At 44.2% G+C, this 24,553-nt stretch overlaps 1 protein-coding gene across 1 annotated transcript in view; it reads right to left on the bottom strand.

The window, feature by feature from the left end:
- Positions 1–254: 254 nt before the first annotated feature.
- The window catches only part of TRANK1 (tetratricopeptide repeat and ankyrin repeat containing 1), a gene marked incomplete at both ends in the record, with an annotated part of 75,628 nt that continues 51,329 nt past the window's right edge, over positions 255–24,553 (bottom strand). The window contains 11 exons of the mRNA XM_080934526.1: positions 255–355; positions 757–855; positions 1,623–4,675; positions 5,462–5,607; positions 8,280–8,412; positions 8,511–8,614; positions 11,709–11,797; positions 15,319–15,475; positions 16,379–16,522; positions 20,704–20,841; positions 21,134–21,333. Of these exons, the coding sequence (XP_080790652.1) occupies positions 255–355; positions 757–855; positions 1,623–4,675; positions 5,462–5,607; positions 8,280–8,412; positions 8,511–8,614; positions 11,709–11,797; positions 15,319–15,475; positions 16,379–16,522; positions 20,704–20,841; positions 21,134–21,333 (4,364 nt within the window). The remainder of the gene's footprint in view (positions 356–756; positions 856–1,622; positions 4,676–5,461; positions 5,608–8,279; positions 8,413–8,510; positions 8,615–11,708; positions 11,798–15,318; positions 15,476–16,378; positions 16,523–20,703; positions 20,842–21,133; positions 21,334–24,553) is intronic.

Genomic DNA, 24,553 nt, shown 5'->3' with positions numbered 1-24,553 from the left:
CCTCCCCATAACTGGACATGCGTGGTGTCTGGGGAAGCAGTGTTGCTGTTAGATCTCAACTTGGGAAACTAGAGGTCCCTGCACTCTAACCCTATGCCACCACTAATTGGGCAATAGCAACAATGGACAGCAACGGTGACTGTCCCTTTTTAACACTAGTGCATATGACATTTCTGTTCTGCCCAGCATTCAGAATGTTAAGACGGGATGGGATGAGCTGAAGGTGTAGGAGGCAGGAGATGTGTGAAAACACCTTAGTACTTTCTCTGTTTTCCACACTTCCGGGCACGCCTTCTGGGGCACAGCTCACCAAAGTCTTCCACTTCGTTTTCATACTCTTCGTCCTGAACAGTACCTAGTTAGGAAGCAAAACAGCAAAACTCAAGTGAAAATGGCATCTTCCTGTTCTACCAGAGTTTAACATCCTGCTAAACCTGATTGATCTAGAATCATTGTTTTAAGTTAAAGAAATGAAGCTTTCTGCCAGGGTGGTAGAGAATGGAACTTTCGGTCAAGTACTATCCTTGGGAGTTGCTGTGCTGAGTCTGCAAAATGACTGAACATCTATGATTCATAAGCAACTATGAAAGGTCCAGAATAATGCCCTTCATCTGACAGAATGAATGCCCTTCATCTAACAGTCTGGCAGGTACTCCTGCCATCACTGGCAAACCCACCTGACACTCACCTGGAAGCCAGTAGTACTAGGAGTCACAGGAGCCAAAGTATCCCCTGTCCTGGGAGATCAGGCCTTACCTTCATCTTTTAAGCGGAGCTCTGTCTTCTTCAGCCACTCTTGTGCGTTCTTGACTGACAGGGTCAGAATTTTCACCTGCCGAGTCATCACCTCCTCTGCTACAAAAACCAAACAACAAACCCTCTAAGCAAAGAGATGGCTTCAGGCATTAGAGCATCAAGCACTAGGTCAAGATCCCCACATCCCAAAGCTGCCTTCTGCCACCACAAGCACAGGGTACTTTAAATGATAGCCCAATGCACAGCTGTGAGTCTGCAACTGCCAAAAGCAAACCTTCCTGGGAAACTTGTATTCAAAAGATCATCAAGCCCAAACTTGAGCAAAGTATCTGAATTACAGAATTATTTTCAATGTAATTTTGTTAATTTAGTGCTTGGTTTACAATGCTAGTAAGAAACAGTCAATAAAGAAGCAAGGGGAAAACTTGGTTGTAAGAGCAGATGAGAACACTTACTATTAAAGGCTCACACTAAACATGAGCCAGGAGCCATCCTAAGAAGAGACCTATATACTCTCAGTTCCTCCCTAGGCTTCCTTGTCGGTGCTCAAGGAAATCACTGAATGAATAATAAAAAGGCACCTCAAAGAGTTTTCTCACAACTTTAAACATTCTGCCTGCATCTTCTTGATAGCATTAGCTAACAAACCAGTTTCTCATCTGTAGCACCCAGAGAGACCATCGTCACTTACAATAACCAATATTTAACTGGCGACAGTCTCAACATTGAGATTTTGCTGGAATCTGAAAACAGCCTTTTCTTGTCTTTCTGCTAATACTGGCATCCCACCTTCCCTAAGTCAGCTACAACTGAGCATCTTAGGTGCAGGCTTACCAGTGCCTGGACCAGTCCCCTCTGGCTCTCACCTTCAGCCCAGGCCTTCCGCCTGTAGAGCTCCTCCACCAGATCTGAAGCCTTCCTGATGTGCTCCTGCACCTTCCTCTGCAGCATGTGGCTCTGCTCCTTAGAGCCCAGGTGACTACGGATCCAGACACTCTGCTCAATGTGCTGCACCACCACTTTGCCTTCCTCGATGGCTGGGTCTACCTTTTCATGAAAAAAATCCAGGTATTTCTGGTAGGCTGCTTGCTGCCTTCGGTGGCCTTCCAGGCGAATGTGCTGCTCATAAGACTCGCTGATTCTCTCTCGGCATTCCCTTCCTTCCAGTTCAGCCCTGGAAATGATCACAGCCTCTGTGGCTGCTCCTTCAAATGCTTTGCCAGGACTAAAATAGCCTTCGGGGCTGCGGGTAAACTTCACTCCACACAGGTCGCACTGGGTCCTGTCGACATCGGCCCTTTTGAAGTTCCCAGGCCTGAGCTCCCTGTCCTCCTCCCTGCTGTGCTCTGTCTGGATCCACTTCCTCCAGCTGATGCACAGAGACACCACTAGGCAGGCTCTGCGAAGCTTGCGCTGGATCAAGGCCTTTCGCTGCTTCTGGGAAAGGATGGCAGCCAGAAAATTATCTCGGCCTTCCAGGGCCAACTCATCTAATTCTTGAGTCTCATCTTCATCAAAATCCCAGTCTGAGTCAGCAAACTGGTCCATGGGGCCTGTATAGAGCAGGCGGTTCAGCTTGACTTCCTCGTGACAGAGGCCACGGACCATAGTGCCTTTGGTATGCACACTGTCCCACCGCCAGTGGCAATCCACCAGGTACTCTTCATCCCGCTCAAAGAGCAGGTCCTGCAGCGCCTCCGCCACAGACTTCACGCTGGATGCAGTCAGCACCCGCTGCACCACTTTCAGCAGCCTCTTGGGTACTTGGTCTGGCCAGTCCCTGCTCATCAGATGCAGCCTTGCCTGGATCTCCCGGAAGTGGCGGAAGAGAAGTACCTTGCAGAAGGGCTGCAGGACTTCCTCAGCATTCACCAGCATCACCAAACATAATACCAGTGTGCGCTCTGCCTCCCCTGATATCACATAGTCTATCTCACTGAAGGAGTCAAGCAGGACATTGAAATTCATATTCTCATAGCCACACAGCACCTTGACGAGGTAGGACAGGTGGAACCGGAAGTCCCGGATGGCTCTGGTCACATCCTTTGGTTTGTACTCTTGAATGATGGAGAACACGTCCCCAGATTCCCTGTCCTTCTTGCTGAACAGAAACTCCCAGAAATGCAAGAGTGCAATGTAGCTCTTGGGGAGGCACAGGACAGCATTCTTCCAGAGGCGGGCCAGTACCACCCCACAGTGGACAAACTGTAGCTCCAGCAGCACCACTGTATTGATAATGCTGGGGACCAGTGGCGCTTTGCACCTCCTGATGAGGACATTCATGAAGCGGAAGAAGAGCCTCTTGTAATCTTCAGGGTTCCTGTGCACATAGAGCTGGTCCATGGAACTCTCCAGCAGCCGGAAGAAGCACAGGTAGGACTTCTCCATGTTCTCATCTTCCCTGTTGGGCACCAACATACCAAACTTCCCTTCTATGCCCTTCATTCTGCTGCCTCTACCCCTGCCTCTGTCCTCTCTGTCCGACTCGAGCACTTTCAGCTCCCGGTTGTAACTGTCCTCCTCCTGGTGAAGCAGCTTCTCAAACTCCTCTGGGTAGCTGGAGGACAGAAGGAAAGCCTGCATGGCGCTCAGCCACAGGTCCGTGGACTCCCTGCGGCTGTGTGCACTTTCTTTGTGAAACAGGTCATGGATGTACTCTTTCAAGGCAAACCGGAAGGAGCGAAAGAACTTGTAATTTGGCTTGAGGATTTCTTTACAGGCCATGGGGTTTTCTGACAGCACTCTCTGGTGGAAATGCCTAGGGAAGAGGAGGTTTAGGAAGGATTTGCAAAGGCCATATGTATCTGGAGACAAAATATAATCTATTTCTTCAAGTTCTTCAGCTAAGACATTAGGGAACACTTTCTTGGCTTCCAGAAGTAACCCGTTGATTGCAACCAGGTGCATTTTTGACTGAACCATGCACTTGGCTTCACAGCGCCTAAGGGGCCTATGGAAATCTTCACACTGCTCATCCTCACATTTTAAACCCACAGTAAATCTCACGCAGATTCCTGGGTAGGTCTTCCCGAGCAGGATCTGTGTAATCTGACATAGTCTGCCCAAAAGGTGCTTGTTCAGGGCTAATTTCACTTGGTCAGTTACTATTAAGAAATGATCCTTGATTTTCTTCTCACTCAAGGTCAAATCCATGTCTAAAATTATTCTTAATATGGGCCCAGGGTCATTCTGAACTATCTGGCAATACTTGGCATCCACCTGAAAAATTCCAAAAAACTCAAAGCATGATTTGACCATTTCCTTCTCAGCATTGTTGGTCACATTTTTAAGGGCCCTGACCAGATTGAGTAGGACTTCCAAGCCCCCTGGAGCCAGGGCCAGAACCTTCTGATGCTCGGATTCACACTGGCTGGCTGCTTCATAGAGAGCTTCTACCATTCCAGCTGAGTGGTTGAGCACGTCAAACTTGATGAAGGCATCTCGAAGTTTCTGAAAGTCTCTCAGGATAATCCCTTGCAGGAACTGGGCCTCTGCGATGCCAGCCAGGTGGCCGGTTTGATAGCAGAGATCAAGTGCTTCTCTCAGGATAGCCTTTGTGTGTTCTATGTCAGAATCTCTGGCCACATTGAGGCGGGCAACCCCCAGCAGGCATGAGGCCTGGAAGTCCTTGTCAGCAGTGAGCCTGGCGGCCTCCAGGAGGCAGCCATGCTGCTTCATCAGGAGTGCGGCCTCTTCCCTCCGGCCCTCCTTGTTCAGCAGGTCTGCCGCTTCTGCCAGGCATTTCCGAGACTTGAGGAACACCAGCTGGTCTTCTACATCAAGCTTGGAAAGCACGGCCATCATTTCCTTGCTCTTATTTGCACTTAGGTACTTGGCAGCAGCTTCCAGGTAAAACTGACTGGCAGAGTAGGACAGCTTGGGGATGGGAAAGGTCTTGTTCTTCAGCATTTCTTCGTACCTGTGGACAGAGGGCACACATGTTGATTTGTCACAAAAGTAGAAATGTCCCCCAGAATCAATACAAAGCACTTTAAATTAGGCAGATACTGGAGAAAAGACCTCAACCTGTCCGCCACTCAAACATTTCTGGAAATGCTTCATTGTCCAGGCAAAATTTATGCATACTGCAAAACCAGTTATGGGCTGGAGAGATAGCCCAGCGGTTAAGAGCACTGACTGCACTTCCAGAGGTCCTGAGTTTAGTTCCCAGCAACCACACGGTGGCTCACAACCATCTGTAATGAGATCTGATGCCCTCTTCTGGTGTGCCTGAAGAGAGCAGCAACAAAATAAACAAATCTTTAAAAAAAATAACAGTTATTTTAGGTATTCAGCTTTGGTAAGCATGAAAAGGACATAATGGTGGCTGCGGCAGTCCTGTTTTTAATCTAGCTTGCAATTCTCCTCTTTTGCTGGGTGTGCATGTGATTGGAATCATGTTACATGGATAAAGCTCTCAGGGCCCTTGCACTCCAATGACTAGAGTCAGTGTATTCTCTGATAAACACACTGAGACACAAGGTAGTCTTCATCTACCGCCATCTTTGTGATGAGGGGTCAGAGCTTAACAAGAGGCTGAGTCCACTCTCAAGGAGCTCTGAGACTGCACTGAAGCATCCTCTCAGCTGAGGGAGAATGACATGGTCAGGCCACTTCAGAATCAGCAGAGTAACTACCAAGGCAGGCTGTCCCCTGAGAGGAGGGAGAAGAAGGCAGACAGATGCAAAAGAATAAAACCACCTACTTTTCCACTGCAATAGCAGCTTCCTCAAAAAGCTCCTCTTGGCAGTACATTCTGAGTGCGAGATCAAATTCCTGAATCTGCTCAAAGCATCGGAAGGCATCTTTGAAGCACTGGCTTCGCTTATAGAAATAGGCAGCATCTCTTATCTAGAACAGCAAAATGTTACTTTTATTTAAAGCATTCTAATCTTTAAATCTTAAAAATGGTAATACATAAATAATAAACGTGATTATATGTCTATTTCTTAGAATCTAGTTAAAGCCGCTCTGGAGTATAGATAATATAAAAACAAATTCCTTTTCAGACAAATGGAGCAGGCTAAGCCCTAATGTTATGGCTTGTACAAAGATGAAGTGAGGTGGACTGCTGAGGTGACACGGGGCTAGAGCGATGGCTCAGCAGCCAGCAGCCCTTCTTGTCCTGCAAGCTCAGTTCCCAGCACCTGCATGGCAGCTCACAACCGTCTTTACCTCCAGTCCCAAGGAATCCAACATCCTCTTCTAGCCTTCTCAAGCAATGCACACATGCAGCAAACACACACACGTGCAGGCAGAATACCCAGAGCATAAAAAACATAAATGAAAAAGTTTCAAGGTTTAGATATGAAAACCATTGAAGAAAAATGTATGGGAGTATCTGTGTTAAGTAGGAATGTTTCCAACAAAACCTAAAGATACAAATATTAGGGGGGAAGCTAATGAGTTTTGTGACTTTAAAGCTGTTCATCAAAGGTCTCATGAAAAAAAAAAAAAACTAAGAAAAAAAAGCAATTTTAAGGGCTTAGAACATGGCTCAGTGATAGAGAACTTGCTCAAGATTCATGCAGTGCCCTGGGTTCGATTCCCAGCATTAGAAATGGAGAAAAAGAGGGAGGAGGGTGAAGAGGCAAAGGAGACAGCTCTCTATGAGAGCAGACGTGTCTCACCATTGTGGGATCTGATCTGCTGGCCACTAGCTAGATCTGAATAGGAACCTCCATGTATGTGGGTACTGTAGCCTAAAAACTGAATTTTAAATTTTACTTAACTTTAACTAACCTTAAGTAGGCACATCTGACTAGAAGCTACCATATAAAAATTGCAAGTCTAGAACATAAAAAGAATTCCTGTACTACAAAGTAAAAACTTTTTTAAAATTCATAATTTTTAAAAATGCAGGCTCTAACTGCCATTTACGGTAGGAGAAAGTGAACAGCTGACAACTCAACTCAGGTGCATGTAATCCGAGGAATACAAACTAAATCCCCAGTGTGTTACATCTGTGAGCTTACAAAAGTTGGAACACAGAATCTTTGCACGAAAAGTGGCAAACCTGGACAGCGAGGTGGCCATACCGGGTAAAACGAGGCAATCGTATCTGAAGAACCCGGGTGGCAGGTTACTCACACCACTACATCACAAGTGGTTCCAGCAAGACAGAGTCGACACCACTGTTACACGTGGCAACTGGAGAGCTGGGGTAGTGATACAGAGAGTGCTCGCTCTGAAATGTTACTGTGGTGGACACAGCCAGAGCTTAACACAGGGAGATGGTGGGAGAGCAAAGGCCCAGAACAGGGTGGCACTTAGACAAACTTAGGACACATGTGTACAAAGGACACCACTGTCTAATCTTTAGGAGGGTGAGAATGTGAGACTGAAGCAGGGTTAAGACTGGGACTGGGAAGCAAAAGGGAGAAGCAACAGGCAAAACCTGTATCATGTAGTCTCTTACTAGGGTTCAAGATGGTAGCACCAAAGATGGCAGGGCAGACTCTAAAGAAATTGGAAAGCCTGGAAACTATCTCAACTCCTAGAATGTAGGGTGTCTATTCCCAATAAATGCCTATTCTATCCCAATTCTACCCCCATCTCCCAAGCAATCCCATAACAAACATGGAGCCAGGTCTGCAGCATTGGAATGGCCCAATCCCCTTCTCAGACACTGACCTGGGGCCACACCTCCACCTTCTCAGTGGGTCTCATTCCCCATCCCCTACTCTAACTTCAGTACTCAGGGTATACTAGAGATCCTAGACACCCAGACACAAAAACCTGCGTTCCAAATGGAGAGTAGGAAATCAGTAGATGGCATAACAGCTCACAGCCCCATGCTTTCTACCACAGTTTTTCCAGTTCCCAGACTGTTTTGAATCCTTACTCTACCACAAGTGATATAGTGACAAGAAATCGCTGGGCTAGGGAGGTGGTCCAATAGTTAAAGTACTTATACAAGCCAAGGACCAGACCTCTGATCTCCAGAACCCAATTAAATGTCTGGTGAGAGGAGAGGCTTGAAAGTAAAGACAAGGAATCTCTCAAAGCAAGCTAGTTGGCAAGACTGGCCATATCAATGAGCTCTGGGTTTGATTCACTGACCTGACCTCAATGAGTAAAGGTGAAAGAGGTATGGGATGGCAGATGATTCCCAACATCAACTTTGGGCACACAGACAGACAGACACACATACACACAACACAGATACACAGACACACACACACTCCATGTAAACACCAGGCTACTTACTCAAGCTGACTCCAGACTATGAACATATGGAAAGAGAAAGCAAAAATATTCTAACGTCCATCTGGTATGGGTTTACAACTCAGCCTCCCTGTGGCTGACTTCAGGCCTTGAATAGTAACACAGATGTGGATGAACACAGACACACACTCTCTCTCATGAGCAAGTGGAAAAAGAACAACCACGGATCACAGGGCCAGTCTCTCCTTCCTTCAAGAATTAGAGTCACTTCCTGCCACAAGCAGAGGCTGATCACCACCCCCATGTACCCAGCTGAAGCCCCATTCTTCAAGCAGAGCCCTGGGGTAGAGCCATACCTTTCCCAGCCTCTCACACAACTGGGCAGAGAGCTGGAACTCCTTAGCATAGCTCAAACACTTCAGAGATAGCTTTGGCTCATTGCACTCCAAGTACGTCTTAGCCAGTTCCAAATACTGTAGCTCCTTCTCCCTGGGGAAAAAGAAACCAGCATTGTCATGAAATGTGGCCGGTATATTCAACCTGCTGCTCTCATTAGAGAATATCTGAACTGATTCTGAGACACTTACTTGGGGCTGAATTTCTTGGATTTTATATTCAGGGCAGTGTAGTGGGCCAGGGCCAGCTTCTCCTTCTCAAATGCATCTCCTTTCTGGTAACACTTAGCTGCGACCTAGAATAGGTCAAAGGTTTGATTCCCAGCAAGGTAACAGAGTTAATATAACAAGAATTAACGCATGCATTGTGCTCCTATGGACAGAGCTCTGTGTCTGACCCAGCCCAGTCTGACAGGGAAGAGCAGGAAGGTGTAGGTAATTTTAAGAGAAGCATCTCCAAAGACAGAGTCCAGCTGTGGGGCCAGCTAACTCAACCCAAAGGTTTCATTATGAAATAGCCAGTAGCCAAGAAAAGGTGAATACAACATATATCTATAGGCCACCAGGACACCAACTTTGTTTAATTTTCCAATGGCCAGACGCAGGGCCATACCCTCCTCATTCTATGTACTAGCAACCTTAGTCAGAGCCACAGAGAAATGAGTCCAAGTCTCCCAGTGGCCTTTCTAGGCTTTGACTTAGCTGCTAACTCCAGTGGCACCTGTGTACTAGTAGACAGTAGTGTAGACATGGTGTTGCAGAAATACAATGGAGATGGTATCAACATATCCAGATCTTTGGAGCATGCAGATCTGTGTTTACAAACCTCTGGCTATGAGATGTGCCAAAGGGTCTCCAAGCACAGTTCAAATCCTGGCCAGCAGAAAGCGGCTCTTCTGAAACAAGAGCGCCTGCACTGTCTCAAAGCGTGAGCTGGAGAAGCAGTAGGCTCACACGGCTCCTGGCATTAGCAGGAGGCACTGTGGCACTTTCTGGTGACTCCGACAGAATGACCTCTCCCACTCATGTGCTTTCCTCCTGTCATTCCAGGCCGGTGGGTCTGAGACCTATACCACCCTCCCTCCCAGCTAGGGCCTTTGCATGCACTGTTCTAGCTGAAATGCTCCCACTTCCTTTCTCTGCCTAGTTCACTTCATTTATTCTACAAGTCTCATGACCCCTTTCTCAAAGAGGGCTTCCCTGACCTCCTGTGTCCAGAACAGGTGGCTCTGGGGATAGCTGGCTGTCCTCTGACACCCGCAACACTGAACTGTGCACTGCTGCCCTCCATTGTACTCTTAGGATCTAAATAGAATGTCTGGCCCGTAGCTCAACAAGTATTTGCTGGATGAATGATCTCGCATGGTGGTTCTGACACATTCATTGACATGCAGCCAAAAACTCAATAAGCCACCTGAGTCCTGAAGTCCTTTAGCGGGGTCAAAATAAAGTCAGGCGAGGAGAAGGTTTTTTATAACATTCTCATCTGTGCCGGCTCCCCTAAAAAAATTTTAGATTCAAACATTCAAAAGGTACTTTTAAAGGGATAAATAATTGGAATCCCATGGACAACACATATGGGTAACATCGATGATGTTCTGAAAGGAATGGAAGGTGAGACTTCATATTCTAGCTCGTGCCCACAGCTGCTGCTGCCCATCTGCCTTGCTGTTCCCTCCCTGCTGCCTCCCTCCACCCTGAACCCCCCAAAATGTTTTTACAGCAGCCAAATGTTCAGTACTTCTATCCGTTTCTAAGGCTTAATATTACATATTTGAAAATGACTTTCCATCATACCAAATCTGTACCAGCATGGCTGCTTCTTCACCTCGTGCCACAGCACCCGCACAAGTCTGACTCGGCCACACTCCTTTGACTAGATCTCTGCTGCCTTTATTGCTGCAGTCATGAGTCTGCCTGTCTCCTTGTCCTTCAGTGTAGGCTGTGACTTATCAGTTTATTGTGTCCAGTGAGAATTCAGCAGAAGGGGTACAGGGCTAATCCTAAGACCAGGCCTCCAGGGACTGACATACTTCTTTGAACCCTGATAACTGATTTATGAACTAGTCCAAACTGTTCATAATCAGAGACAAGTTTTCCAAAACTCCAGTGACACTCTCCACCTCCATTATCAGAGCCAAGAACCAGCCAATAACCAGAAACAGAACAACACAACTGAGTAGAAGCTAAGTGTAGACATGGATTCTCCAGGTCAGCCCAGAAGCTATTCAGCTGATTCAAACTGCCAGCCCTCAGAAGTGGGAGCAGCACAAATTACTTGTGATAAGCCACAGTTCAGGTAGGAGGTCATTGTTATTCAGTAACAGGTGGCTGACAAACAAAGATTGTGTTCTTTTCTGTGCATGTAAACCCTTTCCCCTGTCATCACCAAAGACAAAGCTCTTCTAGGAATCGAGGCTGAGGGGACTTGAAGAGCTCTGTATGTGAGACTGCAGACACCTCATGGCATGGCTTTAATCAGTTCTGAACTGCAGTTCCAGGGTCTTCACCACTGCCTAGTTCCTTCACTCAGGCCTAACTTTATAAAAACCCAATAATGAGGGTTGCTAGGGCAACAGAATGAGCCCCACAGAGAAACCACTGTCTCACAGTGTCTATGAGTCATAGGAGCAAAACCGTGGGCATTTTTCTGTGACACCTGAGAAGCTGAACACCACCATAGGGTGCAGCAGTCAAGAAAGCCATCTGTCAAACCCTGCACAGCTGCTTTCAGCTGCAGACCTGAGTACCCAGTCACCCAGGTGCCCAGGCAGTCAGATCCAGAAGCTGGGATCTCTTAGGGCTGTTTATGGTGGTGTTGCTACCCACAGAATCCTCCTTCCTTTCTTGCAAGATGGAAAAATCTACATTACATAAAAGGCTGTGAAGCTGTCAGGCAGGATTGTACTCCCCGATGACTTTGCAGAGATGGGGGCATGTGGCCTAGTACTGACCAGGAGAAACATGAGCAAACGCATAAGGGCTTTGGATCTAAAGAGAGATCCCGAAGAGCAAGTGCCTGCCTTCAATCCTGTGTGGGATGCTGGCTGAAGCAGCCACTTGCATCACAAAGGAGATGCAAACACTACCAAGCTGCACAAAGGGAAGAAATAAAATAAGACTGGGCCTGTGATGGTTTTGTTGAGCTGCAAAAATCAATCAAGGAAATTTTTAAAAGGAGGGATCTTTGGCAGAGGACAGGCCATGACCCTCTACCTACCTATCAATATGTGCCAGCAATTGGCCAACATGCAGAGAACTGCCAGGACAAACTCAGAAGTGACAGAATGACTGCCATCTTCCCTGTGTCCTAGTCACCAGTGTGACAGTGGAAAACCGGCCAGCAGTCACAGAAGTCCCTCACCCTTGGTGTCTGGCCCAGCTCCTTACCTTCCAGCACTGGTGCTTGGCATAATAGTCTCCTTGTATGATCCACTCATCAGGAGTTGAGGTCTTAACAAACATGCTATCATCGAAGTCTGCAATGAAAGTGAAAGGCCAGTTTGTTTCTCCAGGCAGCAGCCATTGACTTTACCTGTTGGACCTACACTGTCTCCTCCCATATTCATATGTTGAACTTTTTATCTCTACTGCTTCAAAACAGCGCTTCATTTGGAGACGAGGGTCGTGAAATGTAACTTTTCCAATTATCCTTAATCCAATCTCACTGGTATCCTTGGAAAAAATAAGGATACATAACACACACAAACACACACACACATACACACACACATACACACACACACACACACACACACACACACACACAAAAGTGCACCACGTAGAGCAAAGACCATGTGAGGACACAGTGAGAAGGTGTTGCTCATCTGGAAACCCAAGAGCAGCCTCAGAAGAAACTAGCCCAGTCCAGACCTTGACCATGCCTTGTGTCAAGCAGAGGTGAGAGTAACCGGCAGTGCTCAGGCTGACCGTCTAGACTTCAGCAACATGGATTCTAGCACCGAGGTGTAGGTTTCAGAAGGAGGATGTGGAAGTAAGAAAAAGACATAATTTGCTTTTTAAATTCTGGTCTACTTTCCTTGTCTGTAGCTCTGAGGTAGAAGACAACACAGGGATTATTAATTCCTCCTTGAAAGTCCAAAGCCAACTAGCTCCCAGATTCAAGGAAACAGAATCTTACAATACATATGCTACTTGGAGTTTGTTGGCATTACATCTCAATAAACCCTATAGTAAGTTGGAAATATTGTAAACTTAATAGTGCTTGGCTTAGCACACTAGCACACTATGGAGTTCGGGGCATTCCCTGTTGTGTAGCTCACTGTCACTGACCGGCCTTGTTAGAAAATAGTGTACTCACTTATCGCTAGCTGAAGAAAAGGCAAAAGTCCAAACTATAGTTTCCACTGAATGCACCAGCCGTGTATGCCAGTGTGAAGCTAACACATCCCAAGCTGAACAAAACCCATTTTTGTGCTTTTGCTGCCAATATTGTCCTCATAGTGGTAGGCAACCCAACACATTCCTGTTGGTGGGCACACACTGCTGTACCCGTCTACTGTCTGTCCTTTCTGTCCCATGCAAATCTTCCTGTAACTGCACCAGCTCTCTCCAGCCCTGACCCTCAGAATGTCTCCACCAATGAGCAGCAATGCACAGCTCATCAAGTCCCAAAGATTCAGTGAATGCCAAGACGGTGACAGCAAACCAGACTGAAGGTCAAGGACAGAGATGCCTAGACTAAAAGGTACCCACTAGGGAAGCCAGGCAACCGTGTTCAGAGGGCAAACCCAGGCAGAGCTACACAGCCTGCTCCGTCCTTGCTTCCCCCTGCTAGTCCTCTGGAACATAATACAGCAAGGACTTTGCAACCACAAATGTTGACTCTGTTCTGGGCGGGAGTTTATTCCCACAGCAAAACTCCATACCACATCTGAAGATGTACCGTCACCACACTCAGCTCTCACGCTGCTGTACTGGAGAGAGACTCTCTGGAAGAGTTTACTGTGTCCAACCATAACTTGTGATTAAGACTAACCCTGCCCTTGTGCTCCCACTGCTGCTACACAAAAGAAACAGTCATTGTTGAATATTTTAACTTTGTAAACCACCTATCTTAATCATCTCTTCCAGTGGCACCGGGCCATATCTGAGGATTAAAAGGAGTGTGAATTACAGGATAAACTGGAAAATATACACCATGCCAACCTGATCCTTTTCCTTTACTGAGCAGGGGAAGCCCATGGAGAGGAAGTGGGGCCTGAACAAGACCATGTTCACATGGCAGGGTTCTTGAAAAGATGAAAAGGTTCTTTTACATTTAAACCTGCAACTTTTCTCACCTTTTTTTAAACAACAGTTGGGTTCTAGAAAAAGAATGTTGGATCCCAGTCCCCAGTTGAGCTATCAGCAATTACCAGAAATAGACAGGCATTCAGCAGACCTTTCTACAGTAGATAAGACCTGCTTCTTTCTCATTCCTTAGAGAAATAAACCATAGTCTAGAGGAACCAACTCATTAACTAGTTCTCGAGAAAGACAAATTTCTTCGCCATAGAGGGAAGATTTTTTTTCCCTTCAAGTTTGTCTTACTCAGAGAATTTCATTGTTTTATTAGCTAACCTTTGTAAATTATGATAATGATGATATATGATAATTTTGTAAACCCCTCTAATGCAGCAGAGAATCTAGAAGAGAAAGAAATAATGTCCATGTCTACTCAAAAAAATTCACATTCACAAGGCCTATACAAAAGTAAGCAATGCAAAGTCAGCATCAGAGTAGCAGCCGCGCAAATGTGTCTTTATGCATTTTCTTTCTCCAGACCTTCACTCCATGGGGCTCTCTGTTACTCATAACCAGGAGTTGAATAGATACAAATAACTCCCTTGCTATCTGAATTGTTGGCCCCTGTGCTCTGATATTCAGGAACCTAACAATGGATTGTCTGAACTCTCACTGTGGTGTTTTAATGAGAATGGCCCTTAATGGCTCATATGCTTAAATGCTTGATCCCCAGTTAGTGGAAGTGTTTGCACGGGATTAAGTGTGACCGTTTTGGAAGAGGTATGGGAATGGGCTTTGAGGTTTTCAAAAGCCCGTGCTAGGCCCAGTATCCCTGTCTGCCTGGTGCCTTCTCCTTGTGGAACAGAATGTAAAACTCTCAGTTACTACACTACCCCATGCCTGTCGGCTTCCCCCCATGATGATCACTGACTGATCCTTTAAAACTGTAAGCAAGCCCCCAATTAAATGCTTTCTTTTACAGGAGTTCCCTTGGTCAAAGGGTCTGTCCATAGGACAGTAACTAAGATACTCACAAACCTAATTCTTAATGTATTAGTGTGGGACATGAATTTGGTTTAACGGTTATAGATACTGAAACAGATTACATATGCATACACACATACAAATATACATGCAAATGTTCTATTCTGCTATATGCTGATAGACATACATAATTTTTATATTTGTGTTAATATAAAGTTCTTTAAAATTAGACTCTTCTATATTAGAAATCTATCATGGTCTTTTTAAAGATTACATGGTATTTTGGCCTTTCCCATACTGGATACTTAGGTTACTTTCATTTTCTTGTCATTACAATTAGAGCTATGATCTCCATTTTTATAGGCAATCTTAATCAAGCTATCCAGAAGCTTATAGTAATTTATATTATATTACTATAGCCTAGTTCCTGCAACCCATATCCAAACATTCACTTCTAAAGGATTTTCCCTAAAGTAGCAAACTCTCCCAAATGCATCACAAACACTCACTCCTAGATGCCTTTACATAAGTAAGTTAAAATGTTTTTTTTTCCTGAGAAAATCATGGAGAGAATACCATTAAACAAAGTGAAACTCTACAACCCAGGCTGGAAGCACAGGTCAGTGGTAGAGCACTTGCATAGGGCCCAGGTTCAATCTTCAGCACTATAAAACACAAAACATCAAAAACTGTGCACTTTCTACATGACCATCAAACAGTAGAGATGCATCTTTCCTCGGACAGCAACAATATTTTAATGAGATCTTACCTTTATTTTCATCTGTCTTTACAACTTGAACAAAATCTCTCCTAATGAAATATTTGAAAGCAGGAGCCCGTTTCTCTAGGTTTTCGTCAAAGATCCAGAGGTTGACCCGAGCCCGTGTGATGGCAGTATATAGTTGCTTCAGCTCTCCATTAAGGAGCTAACAAGAAGGTTGAGGACAGAGATGATGAGCCTTGTGCCCAACTGACAGTATAAATATGCTTTAAGGAGTTTACTCTGCTTAGGAAAAACACAAAACCTAAGCTAATTTTTAACTTAATTTATTATTTGTATGTGTATTGTATGTACATGTGTACACCCATGCACAGGTCCCATACAGCGTTGTTGAGTAAGTACTCTCCTTCTCCTTGAATTCTCCTGGAACTGAACTCAGGTAGCCAGGTTTGCCTGGCAAATAATTTTGCCCACTGAGTCATCTCACTGGCCCACAAAAGGAAATTAAGTTTTAGAGGCTGGAGAATTGATTCTGCAGTTAAGAGCACTAGTTGTTCTTGTAGAAGACTGAATTCCATTTTCAGTCATTGAGTCCCAGCCAGTAGCTCATGGATGACTATAACTCCAACTCCAGCAGATCTAACATCCTCTTCTAGCCTCCAAAGGAACCCAAACACACATAAACAAATCAAAAAATAAACACCTTTTATAGAATTGTTTTAAAGAATTACTGTAAACCTTTGAGCAGGACACCAGGACCTCACGATTGCTGTGACTTGCTTTTTAAGAATTAAGATAATCACTCCTTGTATAGCAACTGTCATAACTACTAAACTAGCTCAGCCACATTCTGTGATTTCATCAAATTTCCTAAATAAGGTTTAGTTCCAGAGGAACTACATGACGGGAAGGCACTTCTACTGGCATAGTCCAGTGTTCTGAGAAGGGGAGGAGGCAGTCAACACCACCTTTCCTCCCCACTCCCACTGCTGATGGAACGGAAGGACAGCCAGCAGCAAGGAAAGTTTCACTCCTCATCTCATCTTCTCTCCACGCTGATTTGCTCTTCCATGCTAAGTCACTGTGTGGACAAATTGCACATATTCACCTTGTACATTTCTGGGTTCACCATATGGGACCGAGCCTGAGAGGAACTTGATTTCTCCAAGGGAACGTCAACCAATGGGCAGTTTTCCTCTCTGGAGTCAGATGATGGTGTGAATGAGGAAATGATCTTCCATTCCTTGTAAGCCTGAACAACAACAACAAGTTGAAGAACAACAGAATTTGCTCTGAAGTGCCTCCCAAGCTTTCTGGAGAACTGAGCCCCAGAGGTGTGGAGCCTTCAACACAAGCCGTATAGAGGGACACAGCCCATGTCCTCAGATTAGGTGGGAGGAGACAAGGTTGCATAGGCTCGGGTCAAAGAAGCTTCCATGAAAATACACCAACACTTAGATAAGATGGTTTAGAAGCCAGACATAGGTACCCAATACGGGCAAAATTGCTAAGGGCCCCAGGGTGTTATGGTAATTCACAGAATGTCAACAACAAACAGAATGACAGAGGGAGCCATACTCCTTTTCATAGTGTAGTTACAAAATGCCACATAGGGACACCATTTAAGATACAGGGAGCAGAATTTAGTCAACTAAGAATGAAGAAAAGAAATGAGATGTTGTATGCTAACATGATATAAGGTAAACAAGACATATTAATAACTAAATTTTCTGTTCACTATCTGAACTTGAACTCAGTGTTCTTAATAGTGGATAATAAAACAACTCAAATTTGCTGGTAAAGAAAAGGAGATAATTAATGTTGACGGTATAGTACTTCCTTCTTTCCTTTACCCAAACCCCCAAAGCTAAGATGGTCATATGACTAGGGGATGGCAATTTTTCCTCTGAGCTGTGGCTCTCAAACTGTGAGTCACAACCTTTGGTCAGGGGTACCTAAAACCATCAAAAACATAGATACTTATATTAATATTCACAACAGTAGCAAAAATACAGTTATGAAGTAACAATAAAAATAATTTATGGTTAGGGGTCACCACAACATGAAGAACTGTGTTAAAGGGTCGCGGCATTAGGAAGGTTGAGAACCACTGCAAAGGGTCAGATAAGCATGTTACATGGTCTCTCACTGGTCAGTCTGCTATATTACAAAAGCAACCACAGACAACAGGTCAATGAATGAATATGCTATATTCCAGTAATTGGTCAAAACTAAATTGAGATTCATATACTTTCCATGTGCCAAGAGATAATCTTCTTTGAGTTTTTTTCTAACTATTCAAAAATGTAAAATCCATTATTAATACCAAGATATAGAAAACAGCCAGTGGGCTGGAATTGATCAGCAGGCTTCAGAATTGAATTCTGATCCTAGCAAGGCTGAAGTGCCCAGATTACACATGGTACTTAAAATGTGTGACTCCCAGGAGTCTCAGACCTGCACATCACTGTATCTTCTAAGTGCAGCCACTTCATTCTCTAGCATTTCCTTTTTGTGGGGTGATGTAATTGACATCTGCAGAGTGCTCAAGGATGCCCAAACCATGAAGTGGTTAGTGTTGATAGACGTTTGCCTTCAATCATTCTAACTACATGACTAAACAAAGTGAAATGGCTAGAGCACTGTCTACTAAATATGGCTGGTTGTGTTACTATAAACATCAGTTGTGGGGTTCATTATCATACTCTAAAAAATGATGCCAACCATAGGTAAAATTATTTAAATAATTGAAAGGTTTAGAAAAACTTTTTAGGACATATTTATAACATGCTCTTTGCAAAGCTATTTAAGGAAAGCAGGTAAAAATGCTGACATTCAAGAAGACCCTCCTGGCAGGCAAAGGGCAAAAATTGAGGGGCTGACAAAAGGGCCAAAGAAGCTAGATGCATTTTAAAACTGCCGGGAGAGAAGCAAACCTGCTCAGATGACGGTGGCTACCTATCTCCAGGAAGTAAACGTTATTAATATTATTATTATTATTTCAAGATGAACACAAGAAGAGGCTGTGTGTTTGCAGCACTTGGGACTATGAAAGGAGCTGCTTCTTCCAAGTAAAAGGCTAGATTCCACAGCAAGTCTCCTAAAAGTCTGTGGGTTTCAAGGTTCCCCCCCCCCCCCCACCCTCTCCTCTATGAGTGTGAAAGAAAGAATGCCCTCAGGACAGGGTTGTAAATAGAAATCACCCTTCTAAATTCTCAAGGATAGTTTAGGGGTGTCTGAGAGAGTAACTTCTCCACTAAGATGAAGAGACATCCTCTAAGGGTATGATATGGCCACTCCTTGGTTGGCCTCCCAACTCTGACAACAACCTGGTAATTATGTGAGTCAACAAGCAAAATAACTCTGGAGAAGAACATGAACAGTGTCCACCCATGCCCATGCACACCCAGGTCCAAATGCCCACCCAAGCCCAAATGCCAGATGTTCCAAAGCAGTGCTGCCTGGGACAGTAAGAGGAACAAAGACAGACAATCTCCACCATCCCTCATGTCAAACATCAATCACCCTTCAGAAACTTTCATCCAGCCACCTCCAAAGAGACTCTAAATTCCAGACCACAGAGGGTGGGGAAGTTTGATCTGCCTTCCCTCTCTTTTTTTCCCCCTAATGCATTTCCTTTCCTTTTCTTGTAGCATATTTTTTCCTGGTCTGGAGATTGTAAAGGATGAATTGGGGGCATACTTTGCACCAGGGAACACACAATTGCATTATACCAGGAAACACCATATAAAAAATATTTATTAGAGGTCTCCTTATGTACACAGAATAAAGCAAATACTATCAAAAGATTCTGTTTAGGTGTTTGTTGCTTTTGTGTATTTCTGAATTTCACACAGTCTGAGTCATCAATGGGAGGACAGGAAGGAGCCTGTGCCATTCCCAGGATTAGGTGAAAAGAGTAATTGATTTTTCTTTCAAAAGCAAAGCTCCCCCACATAGATCCTTAAATCTTTGACCTTTGACTTTATCACTGGCATGTGCATACAAATGGCACTTAATAAAGGACAGGAACAACAAAGTCTTACCCCTTTCTCTTTCAGGAGAGCCTCAGTCCAACCATGACCAGTGGATGTTATTAGGAAAAAAAAGTTAGACCTCAGAGATGAAAATGGTAGCAGGGTTAATGAGCATGCATCTGCTTTTATTAACAAACCTACCAGGAAGGGGCTGTACACAAGAAATGGCAATGATATATTTATTTATTGTGGAAGGTTCTGGAAGCCAATTCACAGAGGACAGAGGAAAAATACTTAGGCCCAAAGCATTTCTTCAGATTCTGCTATGAATATTTTAACTGTGGACAACTTACTTAACCCAGTAACCTCTGGCTTTATCTACAGAACAAAGGTAATAAAATTCCTTAGGACCTCAGAGCACTGGTGGGATGAGACACTGTATTCAAAAAGTCCCTTATAAAATGGCAAGGCAGCCTTTGCAGTACCAAACATAAATACTATTAAGTCAAATATGACATTTAAGCATGATTTTTAAAACATAAGGAAGGATTCTATTTCAGAGTCATATCAGGAGTAAATTTTAAGGTATCAAAGCTAAAAGGTGCTCCAATTTAGGTATAAAACAGCCTCTCCAAGCTTGTATCAGAAAATCTGCAACAGGGACCAAAAGACAGCAAGCTGTAGCACAAAGAAGACCCATAGCAGTCAGCCTGAGTCCCCACCAAAGACAATGTTAGCGAAAGGAAACCAGGGGCTAGGAGCCACAGCAATGGTCTTGATTTGGCGAGTCACCCACCCAACAGTAATTTGGAAATTAAAAAATAAAAAGAAGAAGAAAAAAAAACATGGCAAGGACTCAGGAACCACACACTAAGGCAATAGCTGGCACAGAAGTCACTGGGGATGAATCCAGGGACTCTGGCTACTGTGTCTACATGTGTGAAGCTGTGGTAGTGAAGCATGCCAAAGGGAGCTGGGGACAGGGTGACTGTTCTTGTCAACCACATTACCTGATCCAGCAGGCCGGAACAAGCCTCACTGTCTTCCTGGAGTTGTCTTTCACCTGACTTTGCCCAGTTCCACCCTTATAGGGTGGACATTGCTAACCTGGCCCTTGTATATGGCTCTCCTTAGAATTTGTTCCAACTTAGACACCCCTGGGAGCCAAGTATAACAACAACTAGTAAAAACTGGCCTTGAGTAATGCTCATCCAGAAAACATGAACATAAAAGAGCCAGGGATTACACATGGAAAAGTAGCCCATAACCACTCAGAGCTATTCTCAATACCCGTCCCCATTGACTCCTAAACCCCACCCTAAATGCAAGATGCTCTACAACAGACACAGGCACCTGCACCAAACTGTTAACCTCAGCTCCAAACTGTCTTCTGCAGAGCAGAAGTCCCACTTGGGCACAGACCTGAACTGTGTGAAAAGAATCCAGTGTGACATACCTCAGAATCAGTGAAAAAGTTGTAAAGGAGGACATCATCAAACTCCAATCCTTTGGCCTCATAAACAGTTAGCACAAGAGCTAACCCCAGCTCTTCTGGAATTTTTTCCTTAGCCATTTCATTGGCAACAAGAATCACCTAAAATAGAATAAACCTGAATAATAACAGATTCTACAAAGACAAATAAAGGGAAGTTTTGTGTTTCCCTGGAAACTAAGTAATGGCTTTAAAGAGAAATGGCCAAGGTTGACTTGGTCATCTAGGACTGGCAAGATAGTTAATGGCCTCTCTCAAGCAAATACCCATTCTGTACTAAGAGCACAGTAACTCAGTTGTTGCTGCTGCCGCCGCCTCCTCTTCTTCCTCCTCCTCCTCATGATTGTTACTCCAAATTGACTTATTTCAGAACAGACAATCCCAAGAAGCTTACCTGGTGGGCACCAAATTCAATGGGCTGAGTTTTTCTTTTGTTCCCTCGCAGCAAAATTGCCAAGTCGCTTACACTACAAGAATCCAAGAGAGTTGGCTTGGGACCATCAAAAAGTCCAGAATCTCTGGGAAGGCGATCAAAGGATTCTGGGAAATAGAACTGAAGTAAGTCCACCACTCCAGATGCAAGATTGAGGATCCCTGGATGAAACAGAAAGCACCTGTCAGATACTACACAGCATGGCTGAGGCTTTGGTTATTTGGTTTTCTTTTTCACAGGGGAGCCAGTATATACCACTGACCTAGATGGTATACTTTATTTGAAGCTTATATCTAGTTCCCACTTGGTTAGCAATGTTCACATTATCAGTCTGGGTGTGCAGAAATGTGTTGCTGTACCGGGAGGGTTTATGGGCTCTCAACTGCAAGTTCTGATGATAACAGAAAGATCACTGCCTAAAGAACTCAAGGCTGACATGTCTCTACAACTACAGTACTGGAATGCCCAGATCAATATGATAAGAATATGGTGAGAAATCAAGAATCACTGTTTCCTGTCACTGGTCCCCACAGCACTAGAAGCAACATTACCAAGATAAGAGCATGAGGAATTGTTAATTGGAGACAACCAAGGCCTCTATCATCCTTTTCCTTCAGGTTTACTCAGCTGAAATAAGACTGTACAAAGGAAAACAGTCAGAGCCAGAGAACAGACTTTGCAGAAATCTTTTTTCCACCAGGTCTCATTTCTTATCTGTGCTCTAAAGCAATGCTATGAAAGTCTGAGATACAACAGTCACCCTCATAAAATCACTCCATGAAATCCTTACAAGGACCCAATAAGCTAGATAAAACAATGGAGATGTTACTAAAGAACTCTGCCACCTGAGGAGTAACTAACCTCCTCTAGGTGATGGGATCTCAAGTTCGACTGAATATCTTCCTGGGTCTCTCTAGTTCCCTTAGAATCTGTCATTGCCTAACACTGGGTAGATTAAGGCAGAGCACCGAAAAACTGCATGTGTTATCCCAACTCTTATCAGATAGTAAAGAGAAAATGTATTATCTAATTCTTTAATTATTACAAGTTTCCAATATACAGAATAATAAACATAATTGGCAACTGCTGTTCCAAAGAAAATCTGTTGCCACTGTAGTTTCGTGTTAGTTAAGAACTATCGATGGCCAAAAGTTTACACTAATGGGGGATCCCAGAAAGGGGCATAAAGGTACTGTGCTGAACAACTGAAATTCACTTACATATCATCCAGGAAATTTGGTAATTTTTGCTATCACCATTATAAGGAATAAGACAGGCCAGTCATGAAAAGGAAACACACACACTATATTTGGATAGATCTTTGATAAATCTTAAAGATTAGTAAAATAAACCACACGAAAATAAGTAAAATAAACACATGTTGTATCTCTACTCACATGAGACGTCCACAACAGGCAACACCGTAGAAAAAAAAGGATAAAGTGACAGGAAGAAAACAATGAGGGATGGCTGCCTCAATGAAGAAGTTGGAGAAGGATCAACGGAGACTCCCAACTTCAGTTTTGGTCTTCAACACACAAACACACATGCATGTACACCTATCTACACACCCATACATGTGTACCAACACACATATACAACATGTGAAAAATGCAAAAGTAAGAAAGTGTTCAAGTGTATATTATCTCCCAATTGGTTTCTTTGAGAGAGAAGCTGTTTTAAGGACTGATGAATTATTAACCAAACATCACTCACTTTAAGATGATAAAGTAGACTCATCTTTTCCTGGTGGCACTGGGCAAGTGTTAAGCATTGTTCAAATGCTGTTCTAGTCATTAGTAGAGTTAATTGTAAGGGGTTTTATTTGCTTCTCTTGTTGAGACAGGATCGAACCAAGTAGCTCTGGCTAACCTGGAACTCGTTAAGTAAATCAGGCTGGCCTTGGAGATCTGCCTGCCTCTGGCTAAAGAATGCTGGAATTAAAAGTGTGGACCACCACAACCAGCAGTAATTAATTCTTTAATGTCTTCTAAATAAGCAAAGAAGTTGGGAGGTGAGGGAGGCACTTGGATTCCCTAATTAGCAGCTGTTGGCCTCTCCCTTGCTGCTCTGGCCACCTTGAGCAAAAGGACTGTCAGTCAAACAGCCAGCAGAATTACCAGCACCAGCCATTTTGAATTCCATGAATGCCTTAAGAAACCTATACAGTGATGGCAGCCAACTGCCCCAGCACTTGGAGGCACAACTTCAGTTAGGACTCTTTCAGTTTCTAGGAAACTTTGCTATCAATAAACTCTACATGTCCCTGCAACCAACCCACCTACTCCAGAGGAAGAGTGACTCCCCTAGTGACTTAGCAGAAGGGCTGCTGGGACTGGCACTAAAGAGACAACCTTCGTTTGCATTCAAAGTGTGCTGTGATTGGTAGAAGCTTCTCTGGCTGTATAAACAGACTGTTTGGCTCAAGTAGTTGAGAGACATCCTCCTGAGAAGCTTCCCTTCCTTAGTGTCACAATATTAGGCTCAATAAAAGACAGAAGTGAGCAGTCTTTTCTCTTTGCTTGCATCAGACTGGACTAGTAGCATGAGGAAAGAAGCAGTCAGTCAGTTAGGGCAGCAGAGTGAGGCCATGACAGTAGAGAGGCAGCTGAGCAGATGACAAACAGCTGACCAATGGAAAGGAGGCCCTGAGTTCAGCAGAGCAGCCAGAACAGGAGCAAGTGGGATGGAGTAATCAGGACAGAAGGGAACTGAGGTTGCAGAAGGAGAAAAACCATTAAAGAGCCAGGGACACTGCAGGCCAAGGTGGCTTAAGACTCCAAAGATCTGGGATATCCTCCCCTAATCAAATGTAAACAGTATAATTCAAACAGAGGGAGCTTAGAGAGTGTTGACAGACTCAAGAGTGTTGACAAACTCCGACTGGCCAAGAGAATTGGTAATAGATCCAAGGCCTCTTTTTAGAATATGCTTAGGGCTTTCTACAAGTTAAAGATAGGCCCTCACACAGAGTTTTGCTCCTGGAGGACTAGAACTTAGTGAATAAGACAGACTGACTAAATAATTTTTCCTACTTAGTAGCATAGATGATGAAAAGATATAAGTAAAGGGAGTTAGGTGTTAGTGTTTGCTATTCATAAAAAGACCAAATATTTTCTATTTGTCTGGAACACTTTAAAACTGCAAATGACTACCAGCCTAAAAGCAGACTGTCATATAATAAATATGTTTGCTTTGGTCATAAACCCAGACATGTAATGAAAAATCAAGCACATGTCCAGAGACAAGGTGCTATAATCTGTATTATTTGAAGAATCGTGTCTCTGTTCTGAAAAGTCTCCATAAATAAGGAAGTGACCTGATAGCCTGTCAGTCAGAGCTGCAAGATTCCCTGACCACCACACCTGACTCACTCCTTCC

This window comes from Micromys minutus (genome assembly GCF_963924665.1).
Source record: "Micromys minutus genome assembly, chromosome: 21".
Classification (NCBI taxonomy): Eukaryota; Metazoa; Chordata; class Mammalia; order Rodentia; family Muridae; genus Micromys; species Micromys minutus.
The sequence above is the reverse complement of the archived record's forward strand: the minus strand, read 5'-3'. Positions and strand labels throughout refer to the sequence as shown.